The sequence below is a fragment of the Perca flavescens genome, chromosome 11 (genome assembly GCF_004354835.1).
Source record: "Perca flavescens isolate YP-PL-M2 chromosome 11, PFLA_1.0, whole genome shotgun sequence".
In the NCBI taxonomy this organism is placed as follows: Eukaryota; Metazoa; Chordata; class Actinopteri; order Perciformes; family Percidae; genus Perca; species Perca flavescens.
In genome coordinates this window covers 23,325,138-23,344,227 of record NC_041341.1, presented here as the reverse complement: position 1 = coordinate 23,344,227, position 19,090 = coordinate 23,325,138, and the positions used below count along the sequence as shown (strand labels likewise).

The 19,090-nt window shown below is 39.3% G+C and overlaps 1 protein-coding gene across 2 annotated transcripts; it reads left to right on the top strand.

Annotated features, from left to right (window-relative positions):
* Positions 1-7,482: 7,482 nt before the first annotated feature.
* LOC114564413 (sorting nexin-4) lies at positions 7,483-18,028 on the top strand. 2 transcript variants are annotated; one of them, XM_028591744.1, is made up of 15 exons: positions 7,483-7,649; positions 8,469-8,593; positions 9,199-9,340; positions 10,290-10,439; positions 11,420-11,467; positions 11,743-11,798; positions 12,115-12,187; positions 12,546-12,607; positions 12,829-12,894; positions 13,073-13,162; positions 14,033-14,132; positions 14,401-14,546; positions 15,268-15,382; positions 15,918-15,961; positions 16,292-18,028. In XM_028591744.1, the coding sequence occupies exons 1-15, from the start codon at positions 7,554-7,556 to the stop codon at positions 16,293-16,295; spliced, it is 1,317 nt and encodes a 438-aa protein (XP_028447545.1). In that variant the 5' UTR covers positions 7,483-7,553; the 3' UTR covers positions 16,296-18,028. The 2 variants fall into 2 exon arrangements, with proteins under 2 accessions (XP_028447545.1, XP_028447544.1); XM_028591743.1 differs by having other exon boundaries at positions 15,918-18,028.
* Positions 18,029-19,090: the final 1,062 nt, after the last annotated feature.

Here is a 19,090-nt window from a genome sequence, read left to right as displayed (position 1 = left end):
TGTCCAATTTTGGTGAGCTCATGCAAATTGTAGCCTCATTTTCCTATTTTTAGTGGAGATGAGTGGTACCCGGTGGGGTCTTCTGCTGGTGTAGTCCACCCGCCTCAAGGTTGTTCGTGTTGTGGCTTCACAAATGCTTTACTGCATACCTCGCATCCAAGGTGGCGCGCGCCCTCATGAAGTCAAAATTACGTAATATCCTGCCGGCGCGCGAGCCGAGGTCGCGCACGGCTCTTTTTTTTTCAGCGGCGCGTGACAAAGTGGAAACAGGAGGCCTGAACGAGTTTGCCGACAACCGGATACCAGGACTCTCAGAGTGACTGCAAGTCTGTCTTGTAAACTTACTGGGTTAAGATGAGCTCTTTTATGGTGAATGAAAGGCTTGATCCGATAAAGTAGGTCATCAAATCGAAGCATTGACGGCAATGCTGCTGCCAGTTCTGCCGTTGTTTACCTTTTTTCTTCTTCTAGTCCGTAGAAAGGGCAACGTCAGTAGCCTTTGCTCATTAGCGCCACCTCTGTTCAGGAGAAGAATGCAACTAGTGTCGCGACCACCAGTGCAGGTATAAATAGTTACGGCTATTTCATGATGTCACATATGCGCGCGCCAGCGGGGCTGCAGTTACTGTAAAACACGCTTGAGGCATTGCACTTCTATCCCATCTTTGTTGGGAGGCGCACATGTGCAGTAGCTAGGTAAGGATCACGTCACCTAGCTGTTTCTTTCTACAACTTCAGTTAGTACAAGGCAGGATTAGCCGGAAGACTTCCAACGTTGGCTTCCAACTTTGCGTGGAATACCTGCAGAACAGGGACATGTAAGTAGTTCTTTTGTAGATTATGGTGAACTAGTGTGTGTTGTAGCAGTGTTTTGCCATTGAGAACGAGCTAGCATGCTAGCGCTAGTATGCTACGGTTAGCCACCTCGTCTCGGCTGCTGACGTAGAAAGCCCTACAGATTTTGAACAGCTCACCCAGAGACTGAAGGCAGAAGACATTCAGAAACCCGTATCTCACTCAAAACAGCATCGATATTCTTTTTCTCCAAGTTTGTATGCGTGTGGAAGCACCAGAGACACAAAATAAAAAGTGATTTTTTCATAATATGGGCACTTTAATATCGATGAAGTCAAAGATTCAAAGGTGTCTTGAACAAGGGAGTAAGCTTCGTTCAGAACTCGAACCTCCTATAGCGCCAATTTGATGCTACAACAATATCATCTCTCGATTGCATTCCAATGACTGCCATTGATTTTGACGTCACTTTGACAGCAAATAACTTTACATCTGCATCACAAGCGTTTAAAGACTTCATTTGTCCATTGTCCATTGTTTATAAAGAAACACGACAATGTATAAATGGCTCCATTACCTTGTACCTCATGTTGTGGCTCCGTAGCAGACATTTTTGTAAAAATAGGCTAACCATTAGTTACACAGTAGAGAAATTACCGTATAGTACAGGAGAAGCTCGCAGGCAGTTTTGACTTACATTAGCTGTTTAAGTTTAATTACTAATGTTAACTAGCATTTTAGTTAGCAATAATTAGCCTGTGTCTATGTTATCTCCTTACCTATACCTACGCTCTCCGTCTCAGCAAGATTGGGAATGATTGAGATTTCTCTTTGCACAGCTACCAGAAGACTTACAACTTTCAGACAGGTTGCTCACGTCACATTTACGTCGTCTCTCTCAGTTGGAGGCTGCGCAGTAACATCACCAGAAAAGTGCTTCTAATATCCTTCACTGGTCTCCGTCTAGAGCAACGGGGTCTATTGGTCCATTCTTATAAACTGTCTATGGTCTTGAAGGGTAAGTAAAATGGAATATCATGTGTTTGTGATAAATTAGGTTGAAATTACATCCTTTGTTTTAATGTATTATATCCTATCCCAATGTACTAAATATTTATTAAGTTCTCCTGCCAAAAACAGTCCAACCAGTCCTATTTTACTGGACTTACTCATCACTCTGAGATTTAAAAAGCTTTTTAAAGCTGGCCCCTTTGTAATATTCCACATTCCCAGCGTTTAATAAATCTTTCATGCATTTCATAAAAATGTGACAGAACTCACATCATACAATTTTATTATGTTGGATAGACAAAACATAGCGGCTTCAGGGATATTACTTTAAAATTGAAAATGGCAGGTGAAAACTTAATGTTGAATCAACCTAAAATATTATGTAAAAGTCTGCAAGTGTTGTACCTTTCTACATATACGTAAACTAGTAATGCTTATATTGAATATTTTTCTCACTATCTCCTACTATTTTGCTATCACGCAAACAGATCTGTAAACTGGATGCCAGGGCAGTGTCCCTATATGCACATACACTCTCTCTCTCTCACACACACACACACATACACACACACACACTTACATACATATTGCTCCCAGCAGATGTTTCGTCCACCGCTGCCTTCCCAGAAACCCACAAGTGAGCGTATTTTCCCGCCGCAGGGTCGGGGAGCAAAACCACTGAAGAAGACCGCTGCACCCCAACATAAAACAAAACACCAGAGGGAAAAAAATGTACAGAAAACCTTTCAAAAAGGAAAGGAAGGGAAAAAAGCAAAGGATTTTCTAATCCATCCTTTATTGAGGTGGCTGGTTTTCGGCAGTGCAACCTTTTTTATGTGTGAGAAGCCTGGCCTGTAATTTGGGTAGCCACTGCGACCAGAGGGACTTGTAATAAAACGAGACTCTATTCTGGGATGCTCTGTAATAATGGACGCCACCATCCAATCCTCTTGTTAGAGATGGAGGGATGGATGGAGGGATGGAGATGGATGGACAGAGGGATGGATGAATGGCAGCATCACATATGGACAGGCTGAAAGACCGATGGACAGTGGATGGATAGTGGATGGACATGAGCGCTTTATGAGGAATGAAATTGGACCAACAGAGGAATAGGTCAAACAAAAAGCAAAAACTTGAGCTAATAGCCAGATAAAGTATTGATAAAAAGATTAAATGGATGGGCAGATGAATAGACAACTGGATAGTTGGCTCAGCGGATAAACTAGTGAAATCAGTCACTCGAGCTCACACTAGCTAACTCATTCCTTCTCAGGCTCCCTCTCAAACACACCAACCTACCTGTTGCGATCCATACTTGGCAGGACTTCTGAGTGACCATTTGTCACTGTTACAAGTCCCTGTGGTTGCCTTTTTGCATTCAGACACCTCTCTATAATCTCCACGCCATGTTAACAGTCACCCATTATGCCAAGGCCATAATTAGGAAATCACATTGGCATATACATCCATTCATTAGAAGTGTCTATTGCTATTGCATTGTAATTACATTTTAGTAGGTTGTTATTACACCATTTAGAAGCTGTCCGTCTTACCTCAATCTCCTCCTTAATTGGTCATTTTGGTCTGTCCCGCCCCCTGGGTCCGCCCACCTCTTTGACGGAACATTCCAGTGGTCTAAGCATTTTAAGCTGGAGAGTATTACAACTGAGTCTAATATGCCACAGAATGAAAGAAATGAAGAAGGAGAAAAAAAAGTGGGCAGAGAGAATTTGGTGAAAGACAGAACTTGGGAAGAGGGGTAAAGAAAAAAAGGGATCAAGAAGAAATGAAAGAGGGAGAAAAGGGTGAAAAACACAGTTTTCTTGTTGCATGACAGATTCCCTCCCAGTCAACCAAGGCTTGTCCTTTAATACCCAGAAGCCTTCATGTGGCTTCTCAACGATTGCACATGGGGCAAAGCTGACCACATTGCTGCCACGCTGCTTATTATACGGCATTGCTCACACTTTTCATGTGTGTTTGCATGTGTGTGTGTATGAGACTAAGTGCCCATGTACAATAAATGCGTACACATGCAAGTGTGCATGTGCATCTTGTTGGACAGCAGCATCAGTCATGCAGAGAAGCATTCAATGAGACTTTCATGTCCTAATTTGTCAACACTCTGGTGATGGATGGAGTGAGAAAACTGGGGGGAAATTTTAAAATATATAGAAGAAATGGGATAGAAGAGATACAAGTGAATAAATGTTGATTTTGTATCATTTTGTAATAGTATTTAAACAGAAGTAAATCTTGTAAAAAAAAATATATATAATCCGCCCTCTTACTCTATGTATCAGTTTGAAATGGATAACTATGAGCAGTGTGTCAACTTTTCTTTAATTGTAAATAATCCCATGTAGGTACTCCCATGTACAGAAGGTCTACAGCAAGCAAATAAACAACATACTACTTTATCAACGAGGCTTAACTTCATTATGGTATTTCATACAAGTGCATAAAACTATACAGGCTCACTCACAAAAAAGGGCCCACTGGACACACTGCATTAGCTTTCCACCACGGTCAGAGGCAAGAATAGATGGATGAAGGAGAAGAAAATGAAGGACGCAGACTATGACATGAAGCAAAACATGTGTTCATTTCTACTGACCGCAAGGACTTCCTCTTTATAACCTTCGTGACCAGCCTTGTCATGCACACATGTGCACATATAAACACGCATGGACAGTGCAACTTTCTAAAACTCGCTATAAGTCAGATATCTGATATAGAAAACACATATTTGAATATATAAAGCAATTATGACTTTTTTTAATATGATACAAAACATTCCGATTTAAAAAACTAAAAACAAAACCACACCAATAACCCTACATGGCAGGAGGAAGAGAAGGCATGAATAAGGTTGTCTTGTTTTGACAGTGACCCCTGAGACATGCAAAGACAGAAAGGTGCCAATCAACAGTAATGTTCATGCTCAAACAAAAATTGACTTGAAGAAAATAAATACAAGTACAGTACTAAATACAGTAGACTTGTATAATGGTAGTTTTACTCAGTAATGCTCACTAATACTGCAATGTCCACCACTTTGGAATAGCATATGAGCAGTAAACCAGCAATGTGATGTGTATGTGGAAAATATGTATATATTATATTAAAATTTAAACACAGAAATGTTAATTTTACTCATTAATACGTTAAACATAAATTTTAATAGTGCAATAGTTTGATTGACTGTCCAATATTACAATTGCTCCTATTGTTAAATTGTGTCAAGCATATAATAATAGGCTATACTGTATATAATAAAAATGTAGTAGTGGGCCTTTTTCATAGTATACATTTTGACATGTCACATGAGGGAAGGCACAGGTGTAAACTATAAAATTAATGTTGGCTGAATTCCATTTAGCTGCGTCAGTTTCAGGGTTACTGTAAATGCTGGCTTAGTGTCACATTGTCATGGCTTACTGGGACACTTGAATAGAAAAGAGCCATTGTTAATGTTAACACCTGTGTGTTTGTTATAACAAATCAAAATGTTTGCTGTGAAAGATACCTATTATACTTATTCATACTCATATTACAGTATGCCCAACACTTACTGATTCTGAACAGGTGGTTGTGTGACAAGATTATTGGATTTTGCTGCCCTCTGCTGTTCAGCAGTCAAACTTCAAAAGGCTGATTAATATTTATCTCTAACAATTGAACATACAAAGGAAAGAAGTGAATAATTTGAACAACATATGATACTCAAATAAACCAGTGAGCTGAAAGATTTCTCTAGACAACATACCTGAAAAAAACAAACATTAAAATGCATTTGATTATAGCAATTAATTTGCTATTTTAAAATGTGCCTTTTGGCATGTACAATATCCAGTTGATCTGTATTAGTTATTAGTTAACAGCAGTTATTATTCTTGTTTGTCTCCAGACAGTTGGACATAGATATCATGACTCAGTGTATAATGTACACATACCGCTTTAAATTATAGTCACTCATCATCTTTAGGTCAAAACTTCCAAATATAGACAAGACAGGAAGAAACACACACACACACACACACACACACACACACACACTGCACATAGTGTATTGTAGCTTAATGTTCTCGGTCAGTGGGTAAAAAAAAGTTGTCAAATGGCCGATTATAGTCAGCCAAATAGGGCTAGAGGTGTGTGTGTGTGTGTGTGTGTGTGTGTGTGTGTGTGTGTGTGTGTGTGTGTGTGTGTGTGTGTGTGTGTGTGTGTGTGTGTCTGCGTGCCCGTGTGTGTGGACAGGAAGTGGTGGTGGCTGGTTTGAGGTCAGTGGCAGGAAAGAATGGTAGCTATGCTGTTGCTGTGACTACGGCTGGTCACAGCGCAGAGCTTTGGGTTTCCTGACACGCTGCAGACTAAACCGCATCCCACCATCACTCCATCCATCTGTCCATACCTGCTGCATCTGTCTCATTGATGATTTTACAATAAATCATTATGTTAAATAATATCACATCCATCCTTTTTTTTCATTTTGTATACATCTCTTTGCTTCTCTCTCTTTGTATCTCTTTTGCATCCACCCCAAATCCTACAACAACCCAACATCTCACTCCATGCCCAGTGGCATCTATATAAAATGCTTCCTTACTAAATGCTGCTCCACCCTTCTCTTTAACCATTAAACGCTGCACAACAGCGTGACCACAGGAACTAAAAGGCCGTGTTTCTGTGCTGTTTACTAGCCTGAGACATACCGCATCCCTCTCATTCACATCTGGGCCCACAACCATCTACAACCAATGAGAGAGGGACCAAATGGCATCTTTTCAGAATTTTGTTTTCACACACCATGAAAGCAATAATAAATATTTTTAATTATTTATTTAATTAATGATGTAATATCCAATACTTTTTGATATAATAAAACCCTCATAATCTTGATTTTAAAGGGTATCATACAGCATGTTTAAGCCTTGATCTAGGATCACTGAATGATGGGTAGCTGTCAACACAAGTAACTATTTAGTGATCCTTCAGTGGGAAAAAAAACATTTACACTTGAGATTCTGCAAACTGAATCAATTGGTAATGGGCATTTCCCAAATATGTAAGGGTAATTTTTTCCAGAGTTGCCCAAAACAAGAAATCACACAAAATTAACAAAAGTACGGGCTCTGGTGGCAAATGAAAATAAACAAATTCCAAGCCAAAATTATACCAGTAGATGTCAGTCTTGACGAAGGAAAACGTCAAAGGAAGATAAAAATGAAGCCAAAGGAGGGTATTGGGTTCACCAATTCAGCACTTTCAGAAACCATCAAATGATCTGATTTAAATGTGCACCAGTCTGAACTATAATCACGTTGGCTAATACCAAGTGAATTCCATATTGTTGTGCTGAATTGAAACTTTAAAACTTTATATGGCCACTTCCAATGTTGCCGCAATGTCAGTACAAATCTTATTGCATTGTTGCATTTTACATTATATCATATTATTTTAAATAATACTTAAACTATTGCCAGAGATGATTCTTATATTGTTTTGTTACTCTTGTAACATGTATTTATTATTATATTAATTATTTATATTATTATATTGTGTTTTATTATTGATTAAAAAAAATTGTTCGGCCATTTGTGATATAATGGACATTAATAATTCAATACCGTTCATTTAGTATCAAACATTAGATCAATGATCAGTGGCCTCAGACTGAAACGCGCAAGCGCACAACAGCGGGAACCCTCTGCCAGCTCAGCTGACAACAGCAGCTCCTCGGCCAGATGATGATGGCAGACTCTGGAAGTAACGAGGAAGTAGCTGTGATCGTTAACACCGACATCACTTCAACAGAATCCGAGAACAACCTTATAAACACGGTCGTACTTTTTGTTGTTCTCTAATAAAAACATGTTTGGAGTTTAAAAGCCTGTCTTCACTAGTGAAAACTTCCCCATACAGGCCTAACGTTAACGTAACGTAAGCTAATGTTAGGTGGAGTTAACAGTGACATGAAGCAACGGAGACTTTTCCACTCCAAAAAGCTGTTGCAATGTTTAGAATGTTAACTGGCTTCAAAACTAAATGTAGCTACTAGTTCCGCAAGGTAACGTTAAGCTAGCTAAAGTTGCAAAATTGCTAACAGTGGTTCGTCTTTGGTAAACTTTACTCCTGACGTTAGCTTGTTAGCTATAGCACGTCTGAACGCTATGTCTAAAGTTTAGTTTAAATTAGCCATAGTCTTCTTTGTGTTCTGCATGTCGGTCCAGTCCTAATTACCGTGGTTTCTAGTGAGAAAGGACAATTTCCGGGACACATGAGCAACGATTTTTATGCCTTTGGTGGAAATATTGGCTTGTCTTGTGACCGGGGTACACGCCTGTCATAACCTTGTGTAAAGAATCACAGTGTTAACAGTACCTTCCATAGCAAAACATCTGCCTGATTTTCTGTGTTCATCTGGTTTCATGCTTGTCAGTCTGTTTAGAATTGAATAGACTACAACTTTATTGTTCACCAGAGTGGAAAAGCGAGAATGTTTTGTTCTCTAGGAACCTGAGAACACACACCTGTCTGTTTGACATGTTATTTTTTCTGATGCTCCATCATATATTGGCCACATACCTTTTTATGTTTTTCTCTCCCTCTTCCATTCTCCCTTTCTCATGCTCACACAATATGTTTTCTTGTCTATGTAGATGGTGGAAAGAGGGACAGCTCTGTTGAGAAAAATGGAGATAAATGTGGCGGAGGCAGAGAAAAGAACAGGAAAGAATACGGTTAACATGCAGGAAACCTATACAGTCTACCTCATAGAAATACGGTAGGTCATAAACTGGAGTGTCTAGTTTTCTGCTACCATTTATTGGCCTTTTGTTGTTTTTGAATTACCTACTGTTACTTTGTGCAATACATAAACAACTTTTCAGGTTCTTTACCCTGATTGTTATCTGGCTTACTGGATGTACAATGCTGGGATTTCTCCTCCCCTTCCGCTATCACCGCTGTCTATTTTGCAAGGGCACCATCACTGCATCTGGTACTCCGCACAAAACAATTGTGAAAGCAAAAGCGCTGTGGAGATAGGTCTGGCAATGAAAGACTACCTTGATTGTGACAGCTATAAAAACAACTTAATATGGTGGTGCATAAATAAAAATAAAAATAAAAAACAGCAGGGACAAGAAGAGTGGAGTGGGACCACTAAGTCCTACACTTTATCAGTATTAAAAGCACATAGGACATATTTGCTTTATCTTGAACAGTGTTATTTCGAAAAGGTCCTTAGAGTAATTAAGCCAAAGTTAGATGAGATATGTTGCTCATTCTGTCTTAAGTTGCTTTGAAAAAGATCAGTAGCTTAAATGCCTTACCACTTCTATCATGACACCTGATAACAATACTGTTTTCTCATTCCTCTGTCTGCAGGCCAGCTGAAACTGTTCCAGAGGGGGGTACGCCTGCCACACCTGACACTTTGTGGAGACGCTACAGTGAGTTTGAGTTGCTCAGAACATACCTCCTGGTCACCTACCCCTACATCATCATCCCTCCACTACCTGAGAAAAGGGTGAGTGACAGATACTGTAGGTGGAAGGAGACTTATAATTAATAAATAAAAAGATAAATTAAGGCCGTCTATTACACCTATAGTTAAAACTTGGAGCGTGGTTCGGTTTTATTTTTACGCAGAGAAAAATCCTAACGAAACCGAAATGCATCACTACCAGAACTTATTGGTCAGATGTGTCTGGGGTGGGAGCAAGAAAGTAAATACAGGAAGAAGGTCCTGTGTTCTGGACTAGTACATATTGCTTGCGTCTCCATGGACAAACCAGCTAATTTCATTGAAATCATTTTTTGGACATTGTTTTGCAAGCAACATTACTACGTCTGCTCTAATCATGAGACTTCGCTCTGTTCTGTCTCCAACTTTAGCGGCGGCTGGTTTGACCACAGAAATGGGAGTGACGGCAAGCTTGACTGCTGTCTATTTCTGTGAGCAAAACATTGCAAGCTGCCACAGTTTGCCTGCTCTGCCGCACACCTGACTACAGGAACCATTTAGCTCAGACTTGCGGAGTACACACATAGTTTGGGCGGTTCGAGGTCAGGTCATGTTCTCACCACAAACGAACCGCTCCAGAGTTTGTTTGAAAGCGTACTGAGACCACCTCTTCAAGGAGGTCTTGGTACGCTTGTTTGGTCCGCTTTTGGCGCGTATCCGAGTGCGATCGCTTCATTCACACATGCCCAAACGAACCGCACCAAGGTGGAAATCGAACTTTAGTGTGATTGAACCGAACTTAATGAGGTAGGTGTAAAAGACCCCAAAATTGAATTAATTTGCTGGGTAAAGCTAGTGAGTTTTTATGATATAACTACTTCATCTGTAGTTAGTTAATGACATTTATTTAGTCTTTCTTTCATAGTTTGCTGACAGTAAATGGTGCATACCCTTGTCTTTTGAGATGGTATTCACTTTTTCTTTTTAACTCCCTGGATTGGGCCTCTTGTAGGCAGAGTTTGTGTGGCACAAGCTAGCAGCAGACAACCTCGACCCAGACTTTGTTGAGCGACGAAGAGTCGGCCTGGAAAACTTCCTGCTGCGTGTTGCATCGCATCCTGTCCTTTCCAATGACAAAATCTTCTTCCTCTTTCTGACTGAGGTTAGTACTCAAGCATTTAATTATTATGTTCCACATAATGTCCCATTGAGTTCTGCCATACATATGGCAGACATGCACACTCTCACACACTCACAGTCTAACATGGATTTCAAATTGACAATAGCACTGTGGCAAAACAATGCACGATGCTGCACTGGTAGGAGGATCCTCCCCGAGGCTATTTTGCAGCGTCTTTTCCCGGTGCCTAGCACCACCCTAGCACCGCCCAGGAGTGATTGATTTAAAGAAATGCCAATAAACCAGAGCAAATTTTTCTATCGTCCCAGAATGCTGTGTGGACTAGACTGGGGCTGGGACGATTACGTAAATGCGTCGACACAAATAATTATGCGTTTACTAAATAAAATAAATAAGTAAAACTGCAAATTAATTAATGTAATGCGGAACTAATGTAATGTGGAACTACTGTTAGATACGCGGGTTCTGGGGACACCTAAACTGTAGCCCCGTCTTAGCCTTAGGTCAGTTCCAGTAGTAGGCTACAGGCGAGAGAGTGGTGGATAAGACGAGGACTGTGTCAGCGTTGTTCAGCAGTTGTTGGGTATGTGAGTGGAAATACATCTAACATGCTAACGCATATCCGACCATCACCCAGATGAAAAAAAACTGTCCAACTTCTCCTCCCTACAGTGCTTAACCAGCCTTTAGATACAAATAATTAAAGTTAAATTAAAGGGAAAAGAGCTTGGATGTTAAACAAGAGCTTATTCATTATTTTACCTACTGTTAAAACAAAGCAAATACAGGTTAATCTCTCACACACTACTCTTTTTGCACTTGCTCTGTTTACTTTAAGTTTTTATTTGTGTATTCCTCCTGAAAGTGACTTTATTTTGTGGTTGGATTGATAGCCTACATCTGGCTTCAGGTTGCACTACAAATTCATTTTACTTGAACAGTGCAGTATTAAACAATCCTATCTATCATGTGTCTGTCATCTGTCAATCATCTGTCCTCAGGAGAAAGGATGGAGGGAGGCGGTTTTGGAGACAGGCTTCCAAGACAAGGTACACAGTTAGTTGTAATTTGTCTCCTTCACACTTTAGTTTGATAGTACGTTTGATAGTACACTTGTCTAACTTTTTAACAAACATCCATCAAGTTCCTCTTCTTCTGAATTGCTTGACTGAGAATTTAGTTGTAAAATAACCCTGTCAGTGTTTCTGTCACTTGTTTTATAAAAGGCGAACTGGATCATATGTATTCCTTTTCATAGATTCTCCTGTATGCCATATACATATAAAAACCTTGTTAACATGTGTATAATTCTGTTCCCCGCCAGGTTGACTCCAGACTAAAGTCTCTGAGTGCCATGTTCAGAGTCAAAAACCCTGACAAGTAGGTGTACAATGGACAGAAAAAAAGTTTGACGATCATTAGTTTTACCAGGATTTATACAAAGCAGGAAATGTAGTCAGATTACTGAATTATAGTGAAAAAATATTTTGAAAGTTGTTAATGAGTAGACTTAAAAGTGAATGATCCCTGTGGCAAAACGGGTAGAAAGAGGTAATATTAGATGGTAATTAGGTGATAATAAGAGTTTCTCATTAGTAAACATCACACATTAGAGCAAAACAAACTGAATCACAAAGAAATGCTAAGAGTCAGTTAAACACTGTTTAAGTTATGATCCATTTGTTGTGTTCTCCAGGCGATTCACAGCACTGAAACACTACAGTGATGAACTGAACACTGTCATCTCTCAGTTACTGAGGGTGCGGGTGGTGAGTTTTGGGATGTGCAAACACACACACACACACACACACACCTACATTCAAATGTCTGCTTAGGTGTGGCCTGTGGTTTTCTTGTACACCGTACTGTGTAACATGGGCATTAATATTTCACTGACATTTAGTCTGCCAACTCCTGAGAAAAATAACTGGGTATTTAGCTTGCTAGATTTTGACCTTCTTCATCAATTACTTTAATTCTGCCATTTTGTCTAGGGCAAGTATTACACAATCAACATGTGTGAGCTCCTGTGACCGCTGCCTACATTTATTTGTGAAGTAGCATCATTCTGGATTCATTTTTCTGACTATCCATAACGTATTAATGATTTGATTGTCTTTATTTTAGAAAGTAGCAGACCGGCTGTATGGAGTTTACAAGGTCCATGGTAACTACGGCAGAGTCTTTAGGTGAGAAACAGCTGTCCTGTTGTAACTGCATTTGTACATAAAATCATAGTTATGGCCTAAAAGAGGGCACTACATGTAAACAAAAGAGCATCAACAAGCCCTAAGTTAAAATTAAAAGGCATTCAGTGCATATACTGTATCAAGATACCTTTGGTCTACACAGTTGCTTATAAACAGGTTGAATTTAGTATTTCTTGAATTCTGTATTGTTGGGTATCCAGTGAGTGGAGTGCTATTGAAAAAGAGATGGGAGACGGACTACAGAGTGCTGGCCACCACATGGACACGTAAGTAGACTAAAGATGCACTTTAACTAATGTACCCTCTCTAACACTCAAACTGTAGCTTACACTTACATGTGTTTACTAAAGCAGTAATAGACCAGTCATTAAACTACTAACTTAAACACATACAGTAATACATTTTTTTTGTATTGGTTTACTTATGAATGTGACGTGTACACAGGTATGCTGCATCAATAGATGATATTCTGGAGGAAGAAGAGCACTATGCAGACCAACTGAAAGAATACCTTTTCTACACTGACGCTGTCAGGTGTGTGTTTGTGTATGTTTAAAAGAGAGAGAGAGCCAGGCCAAACAAGCTAATGCTCTTGTTGGTATTGACAGAGTGTCAGACTAGATTGTAAGTCAGCACACTTGATTACCATTTGGTTTGAAGAAATATCATAATATATCAATTAGTCAATTGAGAGAAAATGAATCGCCACCTTTTTTGATAATGGATTAATTGTCTAAGTCATTCTCAAGCAAAAATACCAAACGTGTGATGGTTGTGGTAGACATTTTTCATTGTTTTCTAATGTTTTATAGATCAAACAATTAACTGACTAATCATGAAAATAATCTGCAGATTAATTGATAATTAAAACAATCATTATTGCAGCCCTAATTTGACAGAGAAATAACGGATATGCCCCCTCCAGGGTATTGGTCATTAGTCTGGTAAGAGTAATGTTAGTGGTTGTAGAGATAAACCCTCACTTTTCCGCACTCAGTATTGCTCTTATGTTTGTTTGGTTAAAGCTTTTTTTAGGTGGGTTTTAGAGCTGTCTGTTAAATAAGGAAAACCTTTACGTGCTGTGCTTCCACCTCATGTTGACTTTGTTCTATATCTTTCTATTCAAAACAAAGCAACATGTAGCGGCGCTAATGCAAAGATTTTTTAGCATATTTAAACCATCTTTCAGCAGAGCATGTAATGCAGACCTGTAGTTGTCAACGGGTACTGAGGTTATGGCCCCTTTTATTAGATGAAGATCAGCTGTGTCTTACTTTAATAGTGGTAGTGAAAATGTAATTTCTGTTTGACTGTAATATTAGTATCAGGATGCAACACTGTCATAGGACTACACATTTTTGGGGTGTAAATAAAAAAAAATTGTCTGTGTGTTTGTGAATTAAGGTCAGTATGTAGGAAACATGAGTTGATCCAGTATGAATTGGAGATGGTAGCTCAGGACCTCGTCCATAAGAAACAACAGAAAGAAGAGCTGGCTACTGGGGTAACGCATAACACTCACACACTCGCTTATTGTCTCTCACTTTCTCACACATTCTGGGCACATACACAAGTGGTATATACACACACACACACACAATGTCTGTGTCAAAATTGTGCTTGATTACACACAAGCAATATAAATGGTGTCTGTCTGTGTGTGTGTGTGTGTGTGTGTGTGTGTGTGTGTGTGTGTGTGTGTGTGTGTGTGTGTGTGTGTGTGTGTGTGTGTGTGTGTGTGTGTGTACGTGCGTGTGTACGTGCGTGTGTAGACAGTACGTATCTTTTCTCTGAAGGGGATGACCAGTAAACTATTCGGCCAAGAGAGCCAGGAGCAAAGGGAGAGCAGGTTGGCAGCCCTGGAGCAGAGTATACAGGAGGGAGAGGAAATACTCAAAGAAAAAAACACAGAGTGCGGGTAAGCTCAGCCCCAATTATGAAATCCTCCACCTTCTTCTAATTTGTCTGTCTTTTAAAGGAATACAGCACCGTTTGTTGAAATAGAGCTTATCCCAGCCTACCCTGGCTGTAGATAGGTGGGCCAACGCATTTTGTGTCTCAGTACAAGTAATTGTTTTTTGTTTTTTTTGTCTTTTGTTGGCTCACTTTTACTCACAACATGCTAACCTGGAACATAGGATTCCATTCACTACGCTAAGCTAACTAGCGGCGGCGCTGCCGGTGTTGCACCGGACTAAAACAATGCATGCACAAAAAATGCGTTGGCCCACCTATCTACAGCTAGGGGAGACCATGATAAGCCCTATTTCAACAAACAGTGGCGTATCCCTTTAAATGTATTCCTTCTTAAATGTCAGGTCTGCTCACTCTTTTCCTCTGTCTGGAAATACAGTATATTGTCTGTTTTATAGTCAAACAATTTGCAGATACCTTATTACTTTTTCCAAGCATGAAGTGGTGGATAGAGTTCCTTCTGTGAAGTCTGAATCATAGGCCGTGGTAGCCCAGAATCAAAAACAGGTATTAGGTATGAATAAAAATACTTCGGTAATATTACTCAGTAATTTTGAAAACAAAAACTACCACGTTGTACATTCTTCTTTCTCTTCCGTGTCTTCTGGTCCACCATCCCCACCTCTACTTAACACAAAATGATCTTTCTGATTGTGTCTCTTCAGCGAGTTTGTGCAAACAGCCTGGGAAGACATTGAACGTTTTAAGGAGCAGAAGGACAAAGATTTGCGTGAAGCACTAATCAGCTATGCCATTATGCAGATCAGCATGTGTAAGAAGGTATGGGGCTCTTTTCCACAACGCATATGTTCTTGTAAACTTGCTTACTTAAAGGTCCCATGACATGGTGCTCTTTGGATGCTTTTATATAGACCTTAGCGGTGCCTTAATACTGTATCTGAAGTCTCTTTCCCGAAATTCAACCCTGGTGCAGAATTACAGCCACTAGAAAAAGCAGAGAAAGGGGAGGTAACTTTGCTCCTTATGACCTCATAAGGAGAAAGATTCCAGATCGGCCCATCTGAGCTTTCATTTTCTCAAAGGCAGAGCAGGATTCCAAGAGCTCGGTTTACACCTATCGCCATTTCTAGCCACTGGTGGACCATAGGCAGGCTGGGGGAACGCATAGTAATGTTAAAAAAAACCTCATTCAGTGAACTTTTCATGCCATGGGACCTTTTAAAAATGCCAGGCGTTTTGTGATGTTGATTCTTCAGCATGTTCTGCTCCCCATCTGATTTGAGATTGAGAAAATTGTCTTGTTTTTGCTGTCTTTCTTTCAAAATCGCACTCGGACACTTCATCACTATCTCAGGGAATCCAGGTGTGGTCCAACGCCAAGGAGTGTTTCAACAAAATGTGAGCCACTAGCTACTCTCTTGCACCAAAACAATTGTCAATCAGATTGTTCAGAGTGGGATCATCAGCCAATCGTTAAACTGCAGTCTTATGGAGATGGACCACGGGATCCCAAATACTTCCTTCACTTTGTTTGCTACGTTGAATGATTTCTCTCTCTATTTCCCTCATGCACACACATTTATTTAGAAAGAGTTTCCAAGTCAGTCATTTGGTGGATCCATGCCTCATTTTTTTTTTTAATCCAAGTGTCTTAACAGTACCATTCTTTTGGCTTTCTGCTGATTTTGCTTTCATACTTTTTGTACCTTTTCCTCCTTTGTTGCACAGCTGACAGCATGTCCAAGAGGAAAATCCTGCACTAATAATGCACAAGAGCTGCACATTGGGAATGGCTGTGCAGTGTATTTCGGTTGTTGCACTTCTGTCTCTTACCCTGAAGAATGTAGTTATGCGAAGCTGCGCATTTCAGTCAGTGGTTCATTTGACTCTTTTTAGAGTTTCCTGCCTTAGAGAAGTTGAAACAAACTGTGTTGTGCCTTTCCGATGTTTTACTTTTAGAGATTGTACTCTTTCTGATGACAGAGTGAAAACAAGTTCTATAGCATCAAGCTTGTTTGGTCTGATTTTGACCCTTTTAAACACATTATTTGTCACTGCACTAAAGCATAAAACTCTTACTTGGATAATGAGCCTGTCGCCCATGCTAAAGTCTGCAAAATAATCATCTCCCTACATAAGCATCTATAAACCATTCCCAGGCCTCCCAAATGTAGCAGAACTTTGAAATAAAAGGGCTGACGTTAAGGAATTAGTCTGAGAATTGTTGCCAGGAATTATATCCAGAATAAGGAAGTGTAAACTTTTGAAATTCTAGTTATTAAAAATGTCGGGCGGAGATAATTCAGAAACAAGAAATTAGATTTTAAGGCTAGGGAACATAGACCAAGCTTTAGGAAGTCACTACAATATAACTTCCTTTTCTTCTTTTCCTGAAATACGTTTGCAATGCTGTTATTGATTGATAGCCGACCAAAGTGCTTATGACCAAGTACCAGTCTGTATAGTACGGAGCACAGGAGAGGGGTTGACAAGCTTGGGGTAGTTTTGGTTATTGATATTGTTTTGTTTTTTGTTTTGTGCCAAATCGGAGAGCCATGAGTAAGATACAGTCATGAACGCCTTACAGCGTTTTGGTTACAATAGAGCCTCCTTTTCTTTAACTCATTAATGGAGTTTTCGAAGACCGAAACATTGCACCCCCAGAAACTACCTGATCTACCAAGTGCAACCATAAGTGTTGTTAGCAACACACTTAATAGATCAGTGGAGCCTTTTATACGCTGTTGAACTTTATAGCCTAAAAACGAACATTGGTTTTGAACAGGGGAGGGACAAAAAATTAGTTTGGCCCTCTTTGCCAACTGTCAATGTGCCTCACCCCTTTTTTTGATGTTAAGTTACTGCACTAACTAATAGACATGAGTTCAAAGCATGCCTTAGGTCAATGTTTATGAAAAATACTGACCAAATAGTGGAAACCTTTAACTACAGATATGTTGGCTCCTCAAATTCTGGCTCAGTACTTATGCTATGTACATACACAATACATGTGCTACTTTTGCTTCCTTAATGATATCCACCTAAGGAGGAAGGATTGATACTTATGGACATGTAAAAGTTGTGCAGAGGTTACTTTCTGTCAGTTGACCCTACCTTTTCAGAATAAACAATCAATTCACTCAAATAATCCCAAATTCAGGCTTTATGTACGTATGTTTTATAATAAGCGTGTTAAATGATTGTTTTTATGTTCATGTAATCATTGTGCTGAGACTCTAATAAACATATTTCTTTTTTTAAACTATTTTCAGTGCGTTTTCATATCAAATAATGTACAAATGAGTCTAAGGTGATGCTGAAAGCTAGGACGATATGTGACACTGCTGGTTTCACACAATGTTTACAGATTACTGAGCCAGGATGCTTGATGACTTTTCATGTATGGGACATTTGTTTTTCTTTGTGTCTAAAAGACTAAATAAACTTAAATGAGCACATTCTTAAGGTCAGACTACTGTAATTCATCTGTGTCAAAGTAACACAGCCTCATGATGGTGTATGGATTAGATGGGCATGTCTGTGTCTATTCCGATCAAGCATGAATTATCAAATCACGGTTCTGATTTTTTTGTTATAACAGATTTTTTGCTAAAACAGTAAGGATATTAAGCTACTTCTTATTTAGTGGATACGTGCATCAACTGTTTAATATCTACATGCATCATTCTTATAATATGAATATTGTTAATAACAAATTTTAAGGTGTTATTGAAAGAAATAGGTCCTATAAGCTTTGCTAAGGTGTTTGATTTTCAGCCATCAAAAAATCATAGGTTATTAATCATTCTTGGAGGTATTTAATACAACTTAGTTAAATGTGATTTGTCTGGTATTAAAAGATTTAATGGATGTAGCCCTTCCTTCACTACAATATGAGATATAGGCCTAGATTATCTAAAACTCAAGCAAATTCTCAGTATGGTGGTTTGTATTGCAATTATCTTATCAAAAACTATAATTGTGAATGAAAGGCGCCACCTGCCGATCAATACTAGTAAAGGCATTTCAAGTGGTAATGTAAAGGAGCTAGGAACATGCTCTCTTTTCAGATCCACCTACTGGTTGGTTTGCATGAGGTCATGTGAGGTTTTCTCAAATAAAAACCTAACATTAATTTAACGTTATAAACAGACCAAAGCCTTACATTTCCAAATCCATTAATTCAGTGTTTCTCAGAAACCCGATAGGGCCTAGGCTACTTTAATACATCCAAGTCAATCATAGCCTCGAGGCTGTAAGAAAGTAGCACAGACTTCCCTAAATCGTAGCCAAATCATAATGGAGATGTTTCATTGTATAGGCCTAGACATGCTGATAGGGGAGATTTTGTTGAGAATTCTTTTTTTTTTTTTTTTTTTTTTTTTTAAACATGATGGATGGATCATGTCAGTTATGGACTAAAATGAAAGGGGCACAATTACAATTTCATATCAGTAATCTGAAAGGGCGACGACTGGAATATTGTTCTGCATAATTGAGCTTTTTCTCGCACTAATCGATGTTGAT